This window comes from Ctenocephalides felis, unplaced genomic scaffold (assembly GCF_003426905.1).
Source record: "Ctenocephalides felis isolate EL2017-DRISC unplaced genomic scaffold, ASM342690v1 CF-g0.4_SCAFFOLD_01886, whole genome shotgun sequence".
NCBI lineage: Eukaryota > Metazoa > Arthropoda > Insecta > Siphonaptera > Pulicidae > Ctenocephalides > Ctenocephalides felis.
The window spans coordinates 38,563,107-38,585,283 of record NW_020538040.1 but is presented as its reverse complement, the minus strand read 5'-3'; the positions used below and the strand labels follow the sequence as shown (position 1 = coordinate 38,585,283).

The following is a 22,177-nucleotide window of genomic DNA, read 5'->3' as shown; positions in this document are numbered from 1 at the left end:
AAACTAGCATATTTCAACGCCTGAGTATTTTTCTACAATACAAAATTATTTAATAAAATATTTTATTGAAGTATGAGTTTTAAATAAAATGGTTAATTACTTTGTTTCATTATGAACTGATATGTTTTGTTAACCTCAATATGTTGACGATATAGATTAATGTTTACCGTTTTCTAACAGTCATTATTTTGTGATTAGTTCAATTTTAATAAGTCAAGAGTATTAAATAAATGAATAATATAACAATATAAACAAAAGATAGATTCGGCATGTCTCGTAAAGATCACTTGCTGATTTGGCAATTTTGACGTACGCTAAACATTTGAAACGTGACATTTGACACTTGCCCTACTCTTCAATATTTTTATTTAGTATTCAATTAAATATTGTTTAACCGCGAATTTCAAATATGCAACGTTTCAATACCATACGTATAACGTAGGGTTATTTTAACGGGTTACATTTTTGTTAGCCAAACATAAATATAGAATTATAGATCGCGCACAATAAAACATAATAATGTATTTGCAGATTTATTATAGTAAAAAAATTGGTTATTAATATTGTTTTATTCAACATAGTGAATAACATTTACAGCAACAAATAAACAAAAATGCCTTTTGCCTTTCGATGTTTACGATTACGGAGTCATAGCAACAGTTGTTTTGACAACAATGCTATACATGTAAACAGACTAATTTGGTGAAACGATTTTGAAATCAGTAGAAAATTTTTATTAATACCAAAATGAAGCCAACATTTAATTTTTTGATTAACCACAAGATGTTACCAGGTCGTATTACTATCGGAAAATACGACGGTAAAAATGCTTGTTTGACTGCAGCCACAATAGCGGACAAGGTACCAATGCAATTGCAAATTATTTTAGATATTCAATAGATATTTTTCTATATAATATTTGAACAGCAGAATTAGAAGATCCTATAAGCTATTGTGATGATTTGACTTAATTAACTACGTCGGTTTTATAGACGGCAACACGAACAGTTTTCCTATCTCTATGTGTGATTTTCTTATTACAATTTCTGTAATAAACTAGTGGGGTGCATGGCATCGTGCCTTAAGGCTAATTGCTGGAACTTCCCGAACCGTGATTAAAAATCTTCGTGCGGAACCCAAAAAAAAAAAATACAAAAAATGTGCACACATTATTAAATTTCTATAAAATATCTGATAATTTGATGCACATATGTCCAATAAACATTTTTGACCGCCAAATGATTTTTTTTAAGTTATTTTTATTGAGAGTCCATAACCGCTGGACCTGCCTTCCCAAAAACTAATTAGCACGTCTTCTTATCAATACGAATCGAATGTTTTTTGAATTATTCAAATTGGTTGATCAGTGTTCCCAAAATCGTCGACGAAAATTTGTATCCGCACATGCACACACACACACACACCAACATATACATCCATTTTTTTTAATTATAAGGTATGCCTTACCATGCCAAAATATTCAGAAACCTTAAATATGCAAAGATATTGCGATTACTTTTTTATTTTTTTATTGATATTAATTTTTTATTGATATTGTAATGCCGGACAAGGCCTATTTTCACTCGTAAGCATATTGATATCTATATATGCAAGTAAAAACCGAGGTCACTACTGCTTGAAAAATTTGATAGATGTTAAATATATAGAGCAGGGCGGCGCACAAGAACACAATTTGACTTTGAGCAATTATATTGTACTCCCAGATAAATCATCATTGTAAAAAAATTGTTTTTTATTCGCTATTTCTTAAAAGTTTGTCACCTGGTCCATTTACCCCATAAGCGGGGCGCAAACATTTCCAATATCTTATTAACTTCCCGTAGGGTACGTTATAGTAAAGGACCGAAAATCGAAAATGATCATTTTTCCATATCTTCACTCTTCAGAGATTTCTAAACACTTTGGCATACCACAGAAAAATGGATGTGTGTGTGCGTGTTTCGTTCATGTTTTCGGGCGCAAGAATCAACCGATTTGAATAATTCAAAAAACATTCCATTCCTATTGATAAGAAGATGTGCTGATTAGCTTTTGGCAAAGGCAAGTCCAGCCATTTCGAAGGTACAGAGGTGAATGTACAAAATATGGCAGTTTTTGAGAGAACTACGCATCCGATTTGAATGATTTAAAAAAATTTCTGCTTGTTATAACAAAATAATTGCTTTTGGAAAAAACTTTTTGTTGCAATTTTTTTTATATATCGAAAATAATTCACATTTTAAATTTAATTCTGGCTAAAGTTCTATAGCTTACTTATATACTTTAAGTAAATAATTTTAACTTTGTAATTCAGTTTATATAATTCTTATAAGTATCGAAATATCTATTTATTTCATATTCCTCGAACATTTCATTACGTTACCATTAGTTTTTAATTTTAAAGGGATTTAACGATATAATAGTTCATTAACCAATGCAAAATTCAAATTTTATGGGGACATTTTTTACAGAGATAACGCTGTTACCTTGTTATAGTAATTAGTCAGAAATATTCATAAGCATAGTTGAAATAACTTATCTAACTTATTTCTTATAAAATTGCTTTTGCTGTTGTTTGAATGAAAGTGATGGCTATAAATTTTTACTCTTTACTTTCAAATATTGTTGATGAATTTTTTTTAACTTTACTTGTTTTTGAGATATCGGTAGTGGACTTTTGTACCCGCAGATCTTCGAGCCCCGCTATACCTTATTATTAATGCCTTTATATATTGTAACACATCTATGAAAACGTAATCAATGGAATATGAATAAATCAACATAGCACTCCGTCGATTGAATAATCACATACCTCCCGAACACGAGATGCTCTTAAATTTAATTAACATCTTAAATAATATAAAACCATTAACATTATCACTCGGAATAAACACATTTTACCAAAAACTGAGAATATGTGTTATCAATTTTTGTATTTTTGAGTATTTGCTTTTTTACATATGCATTAAAGAATTAGAAATGTTCATAATCTAAATCATCAGCACGCTTTTTTTAACTGATAAAAATGATTGCGCATATTACTGAGCTATAAATGTTTAGAATGGGTAACACCTTCTAGATAACAAGGTAATTATTCATTTAAAAGATTTAAAATATTATTTGTAAGGCATTTATTTAATATGGAGTTTCTACCATTACTGGAATTCTTAACAATGATTTTATTAATTGTCAGACTAAGGCGTATAAAATATTATATATAAATATACAAATTGTTATTTATTGGATTTATTGTTCGGAAAAGAAACATATCAATTTATTGAAAAAATCCAGGACTTGTCTATTAAATATACACACATATATATTATATATATAATATATATATATTTGAAATTCACATAGCTAATACAATTTTTCTATGAATACAAATCTGATTATAAGCATACTCCCTAAAATGCAACAAAAATTCTATAAAATCTGAAATATAGAGCAAAAATATACACTTTTTATGTAAATTTGTAAGTAAGGTAAATATAGCTTGAACTTCGATTTCTAATTACGAGGTGTGTTCAAAAAGTACCCGGAATACTAATAATTAAATTTCGCGGGTCTGGAGTGTCTGATTGTCAAAATTTTTTTTTTATTGTGTTGGTATACATGCCCCTAAAGTATGATGAAATTTTCAGCTATATTCACTGTTTACTTTGTCTGTGGTAGTCGCTAAGTTCGACGTGTTTTTCTGAGCTCGGCGATTTTTTACAATGGAAGAATTGAAAAGTCAAAGAATTTGTATTAAATTTTGCGTAAAAAAAATGAAATAAAGTGTTGCAAAGTGCAAAAATTACCAGATATGGCTCCGTGTGACTTTTTCCTATTCCCAAGTTGAAGAGACCCATGAAAGGACGGCGGTTTCCTCGATTGAAGAAATCGCTGAGAGTGCTCAAGGACATATCAAAAGTGAATATCAAGGGTGCTTCGAAAATTTGGAAAAAACGCTGGCATAAGTGTATTATATCTGGGGGGGACTACTTTGAAGGGGACCACATTAATGTAGACGAATAAATAAATATTTTTTGAAAAAAAAAAAACGAAAATTCCGGGTACTTTTTTGAACAGACCTCGTATATGATGAAAACTTCTAATTATATGATATATGTATATAATCTTATATATAAAATTCTCGTGTCGCGAAATTCTCATGAAATTTTGTGTGCATATTGGGTAGGTCAGAGAATTGGACGACATTCATTTTTCGTCCCCCTAAATGTTAAGGGCAATCTACCACTTTCTTCTTTTAATTTTTTTTTGTCATTTTTCTTTGTTTTTATTTTTTTTAACGTGGCATTAAAAATACATACAACCCCCAAAATGTTTACTTTATTATCACCAACTTCTATTTTTTTATAACTATTTTAATAATTCAATAATTTTTTAACCCGCGTTAGTATTGAATATTTTTGACATAATATAATTAGGATTTTTAAGCTTCAAGAAAAACCTTAAATCTTTATTTGCTTTAGTATTTACTCTTATCAAGGGTGTCCAATTCTTATACTTTCTTTAATTTTTCGGGTCAATTTTCTTTATTTTATGTAGTGTTATGTATATATACAAAGCTATCTATGAACTCTTAATACTCTAATTCTCTTAATTCTCACATATTATCTTTAATTTATAATTTGTACACTTTAAAATGTAATTATATGTATTATTGCCTTGGGCGTTGAATAAATTAATAAAATAAAAAAAAAAAAAAAAAAATAATTTGAAATTAAAAATACACGGAACTTTCTTTACTTTGAAAAACTACCACACCTAACTTTTTTTTTAAATTTTGGAATCAATTGTTTTTTGAATTTTAATTTTCATAATGCCGAATTAAAAAATGCATACAACTCTAAATGTTCAACCTCTTTTCACAAATCTCTATTTTATAATAGCTAGTCAGTGATAGTTATTTACTGAAATTTAAATTATATTTCCTGATCTTATTATATATGAAGCATGAATTTTATTTGAAAAAAAAAACCATTATCTCATTGTACAAATAGTTCCCGATGCGCACAAACAGTACATAGTTGATAAATGGTTTGCAGAAAGAGCATTTTTTTTAAAAAAAGAGAGATTGAATATTAAAAACTGAAGATGCAATAGTTTTTGACAGGGAACTAGGTACCATACAAATTTATGGCAAAGCTGTTAAATTTCCAATCTCCGTCAATTCCCTGGAAATGCCACATATCAATATAATTTAAAAATGAATAATGGGTTTTGCTTCATAAATCAAAACTAGTAACATGCATGGCATCGTACCTTAAGGCAAATTGCTGGAACTTCCCGTACCAAAAATTATATATTTTTTAAAAGATTAACATTGTTTGAAAAAATTTACTTCGAAAAAAATAGATTTTGAGAAACTATAAATTTGACAAAAAATTTGAACTTTTTTTCAAAGCAATCGCACTGCTTTAACTGCACAGAGACGAAATATAAAGCGCGTATGTGCACGCCACCTTCTAAACGGATAATTTTTGGTACGGAACCCATAGGAATGTAAACAAAATTTATACTTATTGTTAAAATCTATAAAATATCTGATAATTTGATGTGCATATGTCTAACGATCATTTTTGACCGTCAAATGGCATTTTTTTTTTTACTTTTTTCACTAGATCTCCGAAACCGCTAAACCTGCCTTTATGAAAATATGATCAATTCTTTATCTTGTCAGTAAAAGTAAAATGTTTTTTGAATTATTGAAATCGGATGCTCCGTTCTCTTAAAAACCGAGTTACCATATTTGGCACTTTTTGCCCCGTATCTTCAGAACGGCGAGACCTGCCTTCGGCAAAAATTAATCAGCACGTCTCCTTATCAATACAAATCGAATGTTTTTTGAATTATTCAAATCGGTTGATCGGCGTTCCTGAAATCGTCGACGAAAATTTGTATCCGCACACACACACACACGCGCGCACACACACACGCATACACACACATACATACATACACACACATACATCCATTTTTTCTAAGGTATGCCAAAATGTTCAGAAATCTCTGAAACGTAAAGATATATAAAATTTTCATTTTCGATTTTTTTGCGATTACTATAACTTGCCCTACGGGAAGTTAAAATATTACTGAATTAATGAGAAGCGCGGTAATAATATATCAAAATCTAGAAACTTTAAATGTTGAAAATAAATTTAATTAAAATCAGCTTCAGATTAAGTTGGCACTTGCAAAGACTATTAATAGTAATTTTTTTCATATCAACACCAACTATAATCAATACAAATAAAATATATGTCTAATGTAATATACATTTTTATCATAAATCAACGTAAACTACAATTAATTTCATAATAAAATATATAGTGTCTTCTGTGACACAGACGTAAATTGTGTCACAGGAGACACTATATATGTGGGCCACATCTTATAACTATGTACATATATATTTCATTCGATATTCTTTACTTGAATCTGTAATATAATTCTTATATGTTGCAACTAGCGTCAAGGTGTTGTTGCAACTAACCCCAAGTGTGTTTTTTTTTACATAAATCAAGATAAACATAAAATTTAGCAATCACAAAAATTGTTACACATTAAAATTTATATATATATATATATATATATATATATATTTATATATATTTTCAGGTGCTTATTCACAGTCCTCATAGAAGAACCGGCCTTCCGACTGGACGAATAACTTGGTCTGAGACGAATGCGGAAGTGGCCACGCTGGCGTTGAATCAGCCAGTGACGGCATTGGTGGCGGGCAAGCTCATTGAAAACGACGACAAAGACATCTTGGTCATCGGATCGCCAACTCATATTTTAGGTTAGCAGCCAATAAACGCCGAAACTAGGCGTAAGTTGCATATTTCCCAATAACACAGGTACTTTCCAATATCAAGAATTATTGAGTGGATCAATAAAAATTAATATCAAGTGAATATTTGCAAGTTGATATCAAGCAAATCGCGAATTATGAAAATAATTTTCAAAAATTGATATACTTCGATAGAATGTAGAACATAATACAGTTTGAGCATGGGAGTTGTTCAACAAAACATTATTAATCCATTTCTGCAATATCATGAATGGACAGGAAGAAACAACAATTAAATTAATATATGGTAGATTTTTTTAATATTCGAAAATCGAAAATGAAAATTTTTGCATTTCTTCACGTTTTGAAGGTTTCTGAACATTTTGGCATACCTCAGAAAAAATGGATGTGTGTGTGTGTTTTGTGCGTCCGCATTTTTTCGTTCACGTTTTCGTGCGCACGGATCAACCTATTTGAATGGTTCAAAAAACATTCGATTCCTATTGATAGGGAGATGTACTGATTAGTTTTTGGCAAATGCAGGTCCAGCCATCACGGAGATAGAAAGCAAAGAGTGCAGAAAATGGAAATCAAAATTTTCAGAGAACGGAGCATCCGATTTGAATAATCTAAAAAACATTCAATTAGTAATGATTGGGAGAAATGGTTATTAGTTTTCGGCAAAGGCAGGCCCAGCCATTTCGTAGATACAGAGTTAAATATACAAAATTGGCAGTTTTTAAGAGAAATAAGCATCCGAATTGAATGATTCAAAAATCTTTTTGCTTGTGTTGACAAAACAATTGTTTCTGGAACAAAAATTTTTTTGACATTTTTTTGTATATTGAAAATAATTCAGATTTCAATTTTAATTCTGGTTAAAGTTTTAAAGCTCACTTATATACTTTAAATAAATAACTTTAACTTTGTAATTCAGTTTATATAATTCTTATAAATAAGTATTAGACAAATGTTACAGTATTTATAATAATTTATTTTGAAAACATTTCATATTCATTGAACATTTCGTTACGGTTCCAGCGATTTGCCTAAGTTCCAGCGATTTGCCTAAGACACGATGCCATACACCACTAGTTGTTTAATTTAGGTTTAATTTTTTATTTTGCATTATCCTCAACAATTTTGTATTATAAAATTTTGATTGACAAAAAAACACTATCAATTCACGTTTCCAAATGATTCATGGTCAAGAAAGATTTGTAGAAATCTAAAATCAAAATTGATTATTAACTACAAAGAAATGGCTTAATCTATACATATTCACTTTGTATTATGTATTTGTATGTATAATAAACTTTGTATTAAACTGATAATATTTTAAAGGTTTGAAAATGATATGGGCTAGTTTCCATACAAAATCGGTATTTTTTTTATTTATAAATTTACACTGTTTTTTTTTAAAAAAGTCCGGTTAGTATACCAATTTCCAACTTCCCAGCACGAACTTTGAATTAAATGCAAAATTACAAATATAACTCTTTATCACGAAAAAACGGTTAGTTAACAGAAATTAGTTATCGTTAATGTAAATAAGGATTTATTGCTTATGTATTTTTAAAACTGCAATAATTTTTCTGTTCAACTATTAGTTACGAATAAATATTAAACTATTATTGTTCCTTAGCCTACCACGTTGAGAATAATACCGACGTCTTTTTCCAAGAGATTCCCGAAGGATCTTCTTCAATCATAATTGGATACTTGGGGAGTATAAATACTCCCTTGGCAATAGTTGGAGGTGCTTATGCAGTTAGAGGTTTTGATGCAACAGGCAAGGAGCATTTTTGGTTTCTTCCTGGAGGAAATGTAAAGGCTCTTGAATTATTGGATACGGATGATGACGGATTAAACGAAGTAAGTAACCACCTAGAAATCTTCAAATGTTTTAATATGTGACTTATAATTTAATTACCACTAAAATTAATTTGAATAAATATGCGTTTTACAAACGAAACTTTTAAGAATAAAATGTCTTATCCCTTTCTCTACGAGCGTCGCCTATAGGCGTCCACGTGACGATCTGTATGTTCGAATGCCGTCAATAGACGACATCGAGTGCTCCGCTTTTTGCTTCAAGATTTATCACTTTGACAATGAGTTAAATGCAAATCACGGAAATTAGATCGAAGATTTCGGCCCTTTTTAATTTTTTTTCCATTTGTCCCTCAGTTCTGACTTTATATTCGTGTTAAATATCCGGGACCATACGTCCCGGGTTTTTTTAAAAGCAATATTTGTCCAGGATCTATTTCTTTTGTACCAGACTGTCCCGTTTTTTTCGAAAATTAATAGGTAATTTAACAGAAATTATGAAAACAAACAAGTGCTATTATAAAGAAAACTAAATAAGAAAATTATACAAGGCTCAAAAGCAAAACAAAAACACAATTTACCCGTAAGGTAAGTTATAGTAATCGCAAAAAATCGAAAATGCAATTTTTTTTATGTCTACGTTTCAGAGGTTTCTGAACATTTTGGCATACCTTAGAAAAAATGGACGTATGTGTGTGTATGTATGTGCAGATATAATTTTTCGTCGATTCCTATTGATAAGGAAGATGTGTTAATTGGTTTTTGGTAAAGGCAAGTCTAGAAGAAATGGATGTATGTGTGTGTATGTATGTGCAGATATAATTTTTCTTCGATATCTATCGATAAGGAGACGTTTTTCCCTAAAGCAGGTCTAACCATTTCGAAGATACGGGGCAAAAAGTGCCAAAGATGGTATGGTTTTATTTCATTTTTTGAGAGAATGGAGCGTCCGATTTGAATAATTCAAAAAACATTTTTATTGATGAAATGAACAACAGGCAGGTCCAGGGTTTCCAGAGATCCAATAAAAAAGTAAAACGATCAGAAATGATCATTTGACATATGCACATCATATATTCAGATATTTTATAGAGATTATGATAATAAGTACAAATTTTGTGTACATTTATATGGGTTTCATATCAATATTTACACGTTAGACTCTTCTAAATAAAGAAAAAATCAAATTTTTTAAAAAAGTCTAATATTTACAAAAATTTTCAAAAACCTATTTTTTTCAAAATTTTGAAAAATGTTTAAAGATTTAAAAAAATTAGAGTTTGGTACGATGTCATGCACCACTAGTTTTACTTAAAAAAATATGGTCACCTTACTATTAGAGACAACCTTTTTCATTCTGTGATCTTGTGTAATCAATTTTGAAATGATTCAAATTTCAGCTAATAACTGGGAGCGATGATTGTTTCATTCGGTCGTACAAAGCGGATGGCACCCTCCTCACCGAGTGGTACGAAACTGCACCTGTGACACTATTAGCGAAATTAGCGAACGCGACCAGACTTGCTTACGGATTATCCAATGGGACGATTGGCGTCTACGAAGACGGCGTCAGATTGTGGCGGGTCAAGGTAATTATTTTGATATTTACATGTGTCTTGATAACGTGCATCGTTTCGAAATTTTTGCGTCTGATAAAAAATACATTCACGCGTGAGGCGATTTCCGTACGTATACCCCTTTTCTAAATGTAAGATAAATTCGTGTTACTTCCATGCAGCAATCTAGTTGATAAATTAGAAAATTTCCATTTTAAATCATTTTTGGTATCTCATGTTCGAAGGCAATATTTACCGAAAATAGTATTTTTGATTTAACTATTGAGCTGTGATTAGGGTTTATACAAAAACCGATAACTCAGAAAACCGGTTTTCGAATTTTTGCTCAAATATTCTGTAATAACAACAATTTATCCGTAAATTTAGTGCGATTTGAAGCAGTATTTGACTGAATTTATTTATTGTTCAATTTTATAAATAGTAAACGAAATTATTTTAATTAGTAGAACAAAAAAATAATAGTTTATCTGGATTAAATGACTTTGAAAATAATTATTCGTTATTCATGCATCATTTTCACATATAAGAATAAAAATATTTTTATAATAGTGAAAGGAAAGTTTTCGAATGAATAAAAATAATACATTTTCAAATAAAAAACATGTTTTGATATAAAAAAATAAAAAAATATTAGATACGTGTTGAAACATGCTTGTTAATATCAATTTTAGTTTTAAAAACAATTAAGCTAAACCCACTGTATTTTCTATTCCGGGCAATTTTAAATAAATAATTTTAAAAATTCTAATTAGTTTTTTATTTAATAAAATATTATTTAAAAAAACTGAGACATCCATCGATTTGTTGCTTAGACGTGTCTTTTTTCCATAATTTCCCGCTTAATTTCCTAGGCTTAATTGTTTTTATAGCCTGATATAATAATGTTTTTGTTCTTTTATTGGTGGCTTCTAGGGCTTAAAACTCTTTTTTTGTAGTTTGAGTAGAGAAAGTTACTTCTTCAAGAAGAAGTGACACTGATTTAAATTTATATAAACACTGGTATGAAAATCTAAATTAATATATACATTAGGCAGAAGATTACAGAAAACTTCTCTGGGAAATATAGCAAACTGATAAGATTCCAAATGCTATTGAACCGATATGATTCCAAGAATCAAAACGCTTGCTTTCATCTGGTATATTTGGCTATAAAATCGACATTTTCTATCGTATTTTAATTTTTAAGGGATTTTACAAAATAATAGCTACATTATTCAACAAGCAAAATATAAATTTCGTGAGTACATTTTTTACAGAGATAACACTTTAAATAATCTTAATCTCGAATTTCGTCAGAAATATTATCAGCAGTGTTGGAATAAGTATTTATTTAATTTATCTCTAAAATTGATATTTTTAATTTAATTAACTCATATTTATTTTTTACACCTTTGCCAGAGTAAAGGTTAAGTTGTTTTTTTTCCTCACCCAGGTCCCAGGCGTAAGTTTTTATAGAGGTTATATAAAAAAAGACTGTTGAATCTAACTTCAAATTAACAATACATTTTATAAAACAAAAAAATAACGCATATTTAAAAAATATAAAGTTTTTAAGTTAAAAGTTTCGAAAAGTAAGCAACAGTGCTCACGACCAAAAAACTAATAACGAAAGAAAATATTTATGTTATGGATTTTCAGGCATTGCCGTTGATAGCAACGTTGTAAGAATTAAGGTGATCGCTGATTATACATCTTTTTTCTTCTACTTTCAAATATTGTTAATAAAAAAAAAATAATTTTACTGATTTTTGAAATATTGACGGTGGACTTATTTACCCACGGGTCTACTCTATATAATGCATTATAAATGCCAAATGACATTATGTCAGTACTGTACTAGAGCATTATTACCAATTGAACGAAGCTTCTTATTCACAATTTCAATGCAAAACTCCGAAAGTATTTAACATTGAGGAACCTCCAATTCCAATATCTTTTTTATATCTGATAAAATCTCAAAATTTTAAATATTATTAGTAGCAATAGCATATCCATTTTAAAATACCTTAGTAATAATTACAAATAAAATATAACATTTTTTTTAAATTGTATATAACTGCATTGTTTTAAATTATGCCTTTTGCTAACAATTGTGACATTTCTGCACACTTAGTACATACGAGTTAAGATTATTGCATTTAAAATTAAAATGCGTATTTAGATTGTGAGAAGCGGAGAGGAGAGGATGGGACTAACAAAATTTTATTAACATTTTTTATAATTATCCAGAAAACCAAAAATAACTAGGTGTGAGTGGCATTTTGCCCTAAAGCAAGTTTCATGAACTTCCCGATATGTGTATTAATTGACTTACTTAACTGAAATTGAAATTTAGCTATTTAGATTAAATTTTCAACTGAATATTTCAAATATAAAGTTATCGCTTTCACTAAAACCTAATCAAAACAATTTCTAATTAATATCTCTCAAACACATTTATATATATTGAATTATATTAATTATAATGCACAAATATGTCCTAAAAGCGCAGCCCAATACTTTAAATACTACTGAGTTTATATAATTACTAGCACTAGCACTTATTCTTAATTTAGTAATATTTAAACAAGATTTCAGCAATATATTGATCAAGATTTTAGAAAGATATTAGTAAGATTTTAGCCATATTTGAGTAAGGTTTTAGGAAGAAATAATATTTCAGTTGTAATATAGTATAAAGGAGTTTATAATCAAGTTAGAATCTAAGACAAGTTTAATGAATAATAATAGACCAGAATAATAAAATTTAATCAAAATCGCATTATACACCGTATTATTCTAATAAGATTCTGACAAGAAGGCAATAAGGATCTAATGACATCATAAAAATTCAAGTGTAAAGAACTAAAAATCTAGTTGGAATCTTTTAAGGATTTTCTAAGGTCTTTACGGTAAAACAAAATAAGATACGAGTCGTGATATTTTTGAATTTGTAAACCGACAAATTTTATTACAGGTTTATACTTTTGTAATGACTTAATTTTTGATACATAATTTTTTTACATTTAAATATTTTTTTTAATATCTATTTATCAATATCTCTCAAAGGAAAACTGTTAAATTTCTAATTATATTTCCCAGAGCAAAAATGCAGTGAATTCCATACATGGTTTTGACATGATGGGTTTGGGACACGACCAATTGATAACTGGCTGGAGTAACGGCAAGGTAACCATGAATGAATGTTTATTATTAAAATAATTTGTGTGTTTTATTATCGATAATAATATAAACTACATAATTTTTGTATGTAGGAGTATAGATTTGTGCATCACATGTCAAATTCCAAAGTTACCATTTATTTAAAGCCACATTGTAGTTCAAAGTGAAACTTTGGTGATATTCAGATAAATTAATATCAAAGTTATAATAAATTATTATATCTAAACTGATTTTATCTTTAGGTGGATGTCAGAGACACTTTTACTGGCGACGTTTTGTTTAAAGTGAATTTGTCTCAATCGGTGGCAGCGGTACTGCGCGGCGATTACAGAAACGTCGGCAAGGATGACTTAATAGCATGCAGCATCGAGGGAGAAAGTTAGTTTTTATACCTAAAATATTTCTGAGCGACTTATAAAAAATAATAGCTGGGTGAGAATCGCATTCTTAATCACTAAGAAACCAATTTATTAGTTCATGAGTAATCGATAACTATAACTATACTAAGGTTCCGCAGAGAATTATTAACCTTTTTGGACGGATTAAGGTTGGAGATGGGTAGTACTCGGAGTTATTTTCCGTCGATAGAACAGAACACGCAATGTGTAAATAAGATTTAATCATTGTTTTGCCAACTTTCGATATATTTTTATTATAATTTATTAATCTAATGTTGTATAAAAGTTTGGTTTATATTTACTGTATGCTGTATGAATGCTTACAGTATACGATTCGTATAGTAACTTGCCGTAGTGGTTGAGAGTGAACAAACGATGTAAAAGTTTAAAATATTGAATATTATTAAAATAATTTTAAGATTATTTTTAAAATTATTATTATACATATTATAGAAGAAACGAACACGCATCTAAGACATACGCGGGTACTTTCTAAAAGCACAATTTTTTAACTTTATTAATTTTTATAATTAAATTACTTGTCTTTGGCCTCTTGACTAATATTTCTATCGCCATATAAAGTTTCATTAAATAAATTTTTTATTTACAATCAATTACGAAGGAACAATTTGAGTAATCTTTGGTAAAAACTATAATCAGCACGATTCCGTTTTTTTAAAAAAAATCACAATACTCCTACGTTGAGCGACTTCAAGAATTTTGATGATTGCAAATCAAACAAAAATTTATTATGAATCTTAAATAAATACATTTTTGATTCAAGTATATCTAAGCAACTTCATTTTTTTAAAACTTTACAATACTCTTTTTTTATTTTATTGAATGAAATAACAAAAACTATTACTTAATTCAATTAGATGGTGACCTAAAAATTCGGTGCGATTTATTAAAGTCATAATAATGTACTTTTTAAATTATAATGATTCAGAGCAAGTGTTAACGGTTTAAAAATTCGGAACAGGGCCTTAACAAATTATGGCAATTTATTCAGGTTATAATAAATGCATTATTAATTCATAGTCGATTCAGAGAAACTTTTTCCCAAAAAATTTGGTTATGTACCACATCATGCAAATTGAATTCTCATAATAGTAGATTAATTAGTCGTAAAATTGATAGTATATAATAAAGTCATAATAAATTAAGTCAATTCCGAACAATTTGTTTAAAAAAATCACAAAGTAGATAATTAGTCGTAAATTTGATAGAAATAATAAAATCATAATAAATATAGTCAATTCAGAACCAAGTGGTTTAAAAAAATCACAAATCTCATCCATCGCGCAATTGAGATTTTAAGCTGAATATAAATAAAATTAAAACTAAAATGCAGAGGCTGTATCAACGAAAATACACCAACCTATTTAGAAAGTTCGACCACTTTAATTCCTGAAAAGGTTTGAAAAACAATTCAATTTTTTGATTGTGAATTGTCTTAAAAATGTACTAAGCATCATTACATATGTATAAAAATTATGCTTTAAACTTTTTTTAATATACATGAATGGAAACAAAACAGTTACATTCTATAAGCCTTATGGGCTACGATGAACCCTTTAGGAGGATCAAATATAGCGTGGATCTTCATTGAGATACTTCTTTTTTCTTAAATAAATCTCTTGATTGCTTGCAATTTAACATTGCCTTTATATAAATTACCTTTGTTTTTTTGACATAATTTATAGTTTCTAAAGTTTATGAACAGAAAATGTCTGAAATCTACCATACACAATTATAGATACTATTAAAAATTTCATTTAAAAAACAATATTTGGTTTTGAAAATGCTTATTTGAAATAAATAAACTTGTGTTCACCAATTATTATCTCTATTAATGCAGTTTGCGGATATGTAACTCAAACCGCAGTAAGTGAGAGCGCTTTGATTCGAAAACAAGAAGTCATAAAAGAACTAATGTCGAAGAAGCAAACACTTCAACTGGAATTGAAGCACTATCACGCCAACGAACGCGCAAACCAGGACCGAGAAAAAACCAGGGACCATGCCAAATTGAGAACAGGTGAAAACAGCTTGATACCGGCCAACACTCGTCTACAGATAGGTGTTGCTACAAACTTAGACTCCAAAAAGGTCAGAAAAGAAATTAGTTTTGATTGTGTTTTTATTTTACTTATTATATTACATACAAAATACTTTGTTTGCTAAATTTTGAAAGCGGTTAGGATACATCATTTAAAGGAGCGATGAACAGTTAAGGGGAAGTCCCCGAGTGCCGGACACCTAAGGTTATTTATAAATAAATCAACAAATATTCTGCGAAATGTTTATTGAATTATGATTTTATGTTAGATAACAAAGTTAGAAATCAATTCTAACAAGAAATATAATTATCTTTACTTCCGGCGCTAAGGGACGACTTAGTGTCTGGTGCTAAGGGACAGACAATTTCGTTCATTTGGTGGTACCTACTAAAATTGTTTGAAATATCTAATAATATTCTACCATTTTACGGATAACAATCAAGTACTACTTTTATTTTTGAATGCCACTGAAATATAAATGCATAAATACACAAGAATTACTTCCATTGATATTTAGGTGACGCCGTGTTTTTGCGTCTAAAACAACAGATGGTTGCTCCCGCCGTGGCCGTGTGCGTCACAGGTGAGTCTTGGCGCGTGATCCTGCACCTGTGTGCCCTCCGCGCCCCTTTCACTTGTATTTTGAAATAAAAAGATGTATACTCGCTTAAATAATACGAGTTAAATAGAGTGTCCGGCTTTAAGTGCCGTCCGGCGTTACGGGACTTCCCCCTACTTTACAGATTAGTTTTGCGCGACAACCAGCAGTAAGCCATGGAATTAGCAGAAATGTTTGTTTACGGTTTAGCAACATATTCTGAATCAATTTTTAACATTTCAAAACCGATCGAAAGATATCAGTTTTTGGCAAGCATTGACAGGGCGTTTGAAATTAAATGTTTAAATTTTTCTGATGAAAACGTTGACGATAGGTTAAATTATTTTGCCATTGCAGCCACACGTTGAATTGTCGATATGTACAAATAACGAAACCATAGTGCGATGTGTACTTGTGTTTGCTGAAGGAATATTCTTAGGAGGTGGAGAGTCGCTCATATTATATCCACCACCATCTAAAGTGGCAAGTAAATTGTGCGTTCCCTTAATTCCTCCAAGGGACGTTCCTGTCGACATACATATAAAGGTAATGGCGCATGCCAAGTTCCATTGTTTATGTCTAGTCTATTATAGATTTCAGAAAATGCATTTAAGTTATACATACATTCATAATGAAACCATGCAGTGTCCTCGCACATCTGAATCTGGTAAAGACATTATTAAATGTTCTTAGATCTAAGCCAGAGTGACTGAATCCCTAAAACTATTTGAAGTAACCAAAGCCTAATTATTGTTTTTTTTTAATATAAGCAAATGTGTGTATGTATATTTTGTGCAATCTAACTTGTAAGAATCACTTTTGTTAAAACCTGATTGATAGTAATGCATTGAATATCTATGAATGGCTAAAATATATACTTGATGTCATGTTTGTCAGGCTTTTGTTGGCAACCCAGAATGTTCTCAATATCACGTATTTGAACTAACAAGGCAATTGCCAAGATTTTGTATGTACGCCATCCCTCAAGAAATTACATCATCGCCTAAGACCGTCTCACAAATTGGGCAACTATCTGTTGAAGGTAATATTTATGAAATAGTTTAAACAAATTGATTTTGGTTGAATTGGCACTAGAAACATATAAAAATTGATTGAACATAATTTTCAGAAACATAGTTTAGTTTTCTTTCTTGTTCCATTATTTGATTGGATGCTTGTATTTTTTTCAGCAACATATTTTATCACCATCAAATTATTGCATATATATATAAATAAATAAATATATATATATATATATATATACATATATATATATATATATATAAATTACATGATTCTTGAAATAGGGGCAAAACTTTTGAAAGATCAAATACCCGGTAAGGTGCGTTTTCATATCGCAGAAAGGTTGCAGCGAATTTGCATCTGGATAAACCAAAATTTCTTATTGAGCAGTGACATAATTGCACAGCCAACTGAAGATCAAGAACTGAAACTTCTTTTAAGTAAGTAGAAAAAACGCACCTTATCAATAATTAACTTAAATAAATACTATTATAAAAGGATAATATTACAGCATGCCTTAGAGATAATACACAGCTATTGATGGAGTTCACAGGTGATGGAGAAGTAATTCTGACCACACCAAATATGGCCCTGGCAGCTGATTTAATTCAGTCATTAGCAAGCTTCTTAAAATTAGAAAATCTACAAGTAAGATTGAATTTATAATGCAGTATTTCTTAGAATAAATTGCTTCAAAGTAATTGTTAATCTAATAGGGAATGTGCAATTTACTCAAGACAGTTGAATTTATATAAAACAGTTTTGTTTGGCCAAGATATTAGTGGTTATCTTATTAATTACACCGTCGATTAATTAAAGAAGCTCAGAATTGTCTTTTAATTGAGAAATTTTATTATTTTGAATCAAGTTAATTTGTTTATATACAGTCTGTATATTTATATATTCAGACAATATGTTTGATTACGAATTGGATAATATAAATGATAAGGTCTCTTTACCAAAAAACATTTTCTTTTGCGACAGATTTTCTTGGTGAAACATAGTCGGCATTTATACTTTGCAATAAAAAAGCTTTAAACAAAATGATAGATATGGGCATAAGATACTAAAGACTATTTGAAAATACAATTATTGCATGCATTTTAACTATAGATCATCACAAATTGACATTTAATCAATCGGGGATGGTCCAAGATTGTCGGCAACGCTCGTTCACTAAGTGACGTCCCCTTCTATTTTTTGACACTTTATAAAATGGAAAACATATGAGGAGTAGCAGTCAGTGTAGTATAAGGTCTATGATTTTAACCCCTATAAACGACATAAAGTGAGTTGAATTAGGCTTGAATATTGTGACAATAATTAATATTGCCGCCTGAAAGACTATCATTTTTACTGATAATGATGAATGAAAATATTTTGTGTAACATATAATTGGGCGACATACTGGTCGGTACAACTGTGACACTCCTGCGTGCTACAATTGTGATTATATTAATCGTTAAAGAACTAATAATAACATCTTACTGAAGATTTCTTTAATTAGTTTTTATTTGTATTATCACAATTTTTATGATTTATTCTTGCAGTCAGAAGCTCGTTTCAATGCCGAAGAAACAAAATTAAGAAATTTAATAGAGAAATTGAATGGTCTCCAAGAAACCACAAATATTTTACAGGCGGAACGTGCAGAACACTTAGGCATTTTGAGAAGCTTAGCCGTAAAAGCCGAAGATGCCAGAATCAATTTCGAGTAAGTTTCAGAAAAATTTAGCTTGAACTGTTAAACTATTGGCTTACATGGAAAATAATTTTATATATAATACATAATCTTTGTCAAGTAATTGTTTTTTAGAGACGATATACAGAAATATTACGATGAAATAGAGACCATGAATTCGGACTTGATGCGTGGCTATCAGATAAGAATGGCGAATTACGAAGAGACACAGGAAGCTCTCAAAAGTACAAATGCCATCATAAAACAGGCCGCCAGGTTAAGAGGTACTATTTAATTACGGTTTTACCATATATTTCAATGTAATAAAATAAGCCAGTGGTGCATGACATCGTGCCTCAAAGCAAATTGCTGAAACTTCCCATTGTGAAGTATTATTTCATCGATTATATTTTTATTGGTGTTTGTGTCTTGATAATTTGTGTTTTATTTACTGAGAAAGAGTCAAACTGGGACTCAAAACGTATGTATCTAATAATAATATTTTAATAAACAAATTTAATTTTTCTTTCTATTTACATTCTATACCTGAAAAATAAAATATATTTCATTGGCAGAGTGGTCGTTTATGAAAATTTGTTATCATCAACTATATAGTCTATTTAGTCTTTCTAGTATGAATGACTTGTTCTTTTATTTCAGTTGGAAAGTACGCAACCAACATGATAAAGCAATGCAGAACAGCAATCAAAAATAACAACATCGACCATTTAATCAAAATTTTACGAACGGCCGATGTATGATACACGAACCATGCATTATCAAAGGTGTACTATGTACATGGCACCGAATTCAAGTAATTTATTATTGACAATATTTTTACAATTTTTATCCTTAAGATGCTGAAAATAAATTGAAAATATTCAAAAATGAGTTTTTTTTTAATTATGTTAAGTTCAAGTTACAGTTTTAAATTCTGTTCAAGTCAGAAGAAAAGATATACAGGAAAACATTTGTTAACAGCAATTGAGCAGAGTTAAAACTGGTTTGTAAACTCCAGAATCAAAAATGCTATTGAAGTTGGTAAATGTATTAGTTGATCAGTTAGGTGTTAAATTGATTACACTCAACTATTTAAGACTATTGCAGCGACTAGTTTTAACAAAACAATCGCTATTTTATTGTATTTAGGTTCTACATTCGATTGATAAGTTCACCATGTTCTCCTAGTTGTTTGTGTCATCACTTCTTCAAGATGATCCATTATATGGGACAAAAATTGAAATAAAAAAGATGTATGTGATGATGAAAACGGTATTATATTATTATAGCACAAAATGCTAAATATCTTAATGCTAAATTCTAGGCAATATCTAAAAAGTATTCCAAAAGTTTACAAAGTCAGAATGAAACAATCAAGTGATAACTTGATTTTATATTGCTGAACATTTAGGTATTTTGAGAAGCTTAGTCGTAAAGGCCGAAGGTGCCACAATCATAAAGCTTAAAGTCACATTCAAAATAAGTAGTATATCACAAGATTGCATCCTTCTAACATCAAATAACTAAAACAGGAAATATAACAGTTTTCGAACGATTTCAAATCGCGTTTATTGCATCGTATATTTTAAATAAATTTACATTTTTTGAAAATCAAGTGCATTATACAAATAATTATTAAAATATTTTAATAAATTATATATAAATAGAATGATTTTCTAAAAACAAAGTTTCAAATTCTAATTATCATTTCTACTGCAAAATTATAGATTTTCATCTCGATCACCATCAGCGAGATTAGTTGAAACAGTAAAACTCCAAACAGACGACAACGTTCATAAAGATAGACCAGATTATCAAAAAATATCATAATTGCCACAGACCCGAGACGCGCAACAATTTTAGTAGTTCCTAAATAAATCAGCAGCAGCTGATCAATTATTATGATGTCGTCTATAACGGTTTACCACACGGACACTATTATACGTCCGATATCCCCGACTTTTACGCAACAAGTTTAGTAGTTCTTAAACCTTAAACCTTTGGACTTCCAAATACAGACATGAATTGAATTGCTCCATTCATGGGAATGATTTGTCTAATCATTGCAACAGCATATTCTATTGTTGGTCAGCAGAATCATACAAATCTTGGTTAAAATTGGACAACGTGATGATGATTTTAATAAACTATCTCCAACAGAGGCAGATTAGCACCTTCACAAACTGGATAAGCAAATGCATGTGTAATCGCTTGCTGATAAAATAGCTCTGGAGTCATTGCAATCAGGTCAACTAGCAAGTTTTGCAGAAAATCAAGATATTGGAAAACTACCGGTGGCAAACTCTGTGTGTTTCGAGGTGACAAATTTGCGAAGCATATAACTAACGTCGATGCTAGTGATATTTTTATTTAGAATACATTGCCTTCAGATCATCTTCGGTCAAACCTACTTCATAATTGATCACTAGTGATGAGAAAATTTGAGTAATCTTGATGATTTGACCATTCGTCAATGCCCAATTTATAGCAACAGTTTAAATTATTGTGGTCGGCTTGGTGCAAAACTATAAAAATTATTTATAAAAAAGAAACTGTGATATGAAAATGTGAAACTGTAATTAAATCTAATTAGCTTCCCCTAGGGCAAGTTATAGTAATCGCAAAAAATCGAAAATGAAATTTTTTATATATCTTTACATTTCAAAACCTCTGAACATTGTGTGTACGTATGTAGGTGTGCGTGTGTGCGTGTGTGCGTGCGGATACAAATTTTCGTCAACGATTTCGGGAACACCGATCAACCGATTTGAATAATTCAAAAAACATTCGAATCGAATTGATAAGGAGACGTGCTAATTAGTTTTTCGCGAAAGCAGGTCTAGCCGTTCCAAAGATACAGGGCAAACAGTGCCAAAAATGGTAACTAAGTTTTTAAGAGAATGAAGCGTCCGATATTAATAATTCAAAAAACATTTTACTTGTATTGACGAAATAAACAACTGGTAAAATTTCTCTTTTTTTCTCAATAAAAATAAGTTGAAAAACTGTCATTTGGCGGTCAAAAATGTTTATTGGACAT

The 22,177-nt window shown here is 29.8% G+C and overlaps 1 protein-coding gene across 1 annotated transcript; it reads left to right on the top strand.

The window, feature by feature from the left end:
* The first annotated feature begins 613 nt into the window (after positions 1-613).
* On the top strand, positions 614-19,907 carry LOC113374939 (Bardet-Biedl syndrome 2 protein homolog). Its single transcript, XM_026614898.1, has 15 exons — positions 614-685; positions 727-861; positions 6,628-6,811; positions 8,448-8,677; positions 10,036-10,224; positions 13,294-13,380; positions 13,617-13,752; positions 15,634-15,884; positions 16,791-16,979; positions 17,331-17,444; positions 17,776-17,896; positions 17,968-18,104; positions 19,007-19,170; positions 19,273-19,421; positions 19,798-19,907. The coding sequence occupies exons 1-15, from the start codon at positions 614-616 to the stop codon at positions 19,896-19,898; spliced, it is 2,259 nt and encodes a 752-aa protein (XP_026470683.1). The 3' UTR covers positions 19,899-19,907.
* The last annotated feature ends 2,270 nt before the right edge of the window (positions 19,908-22,177 follow it).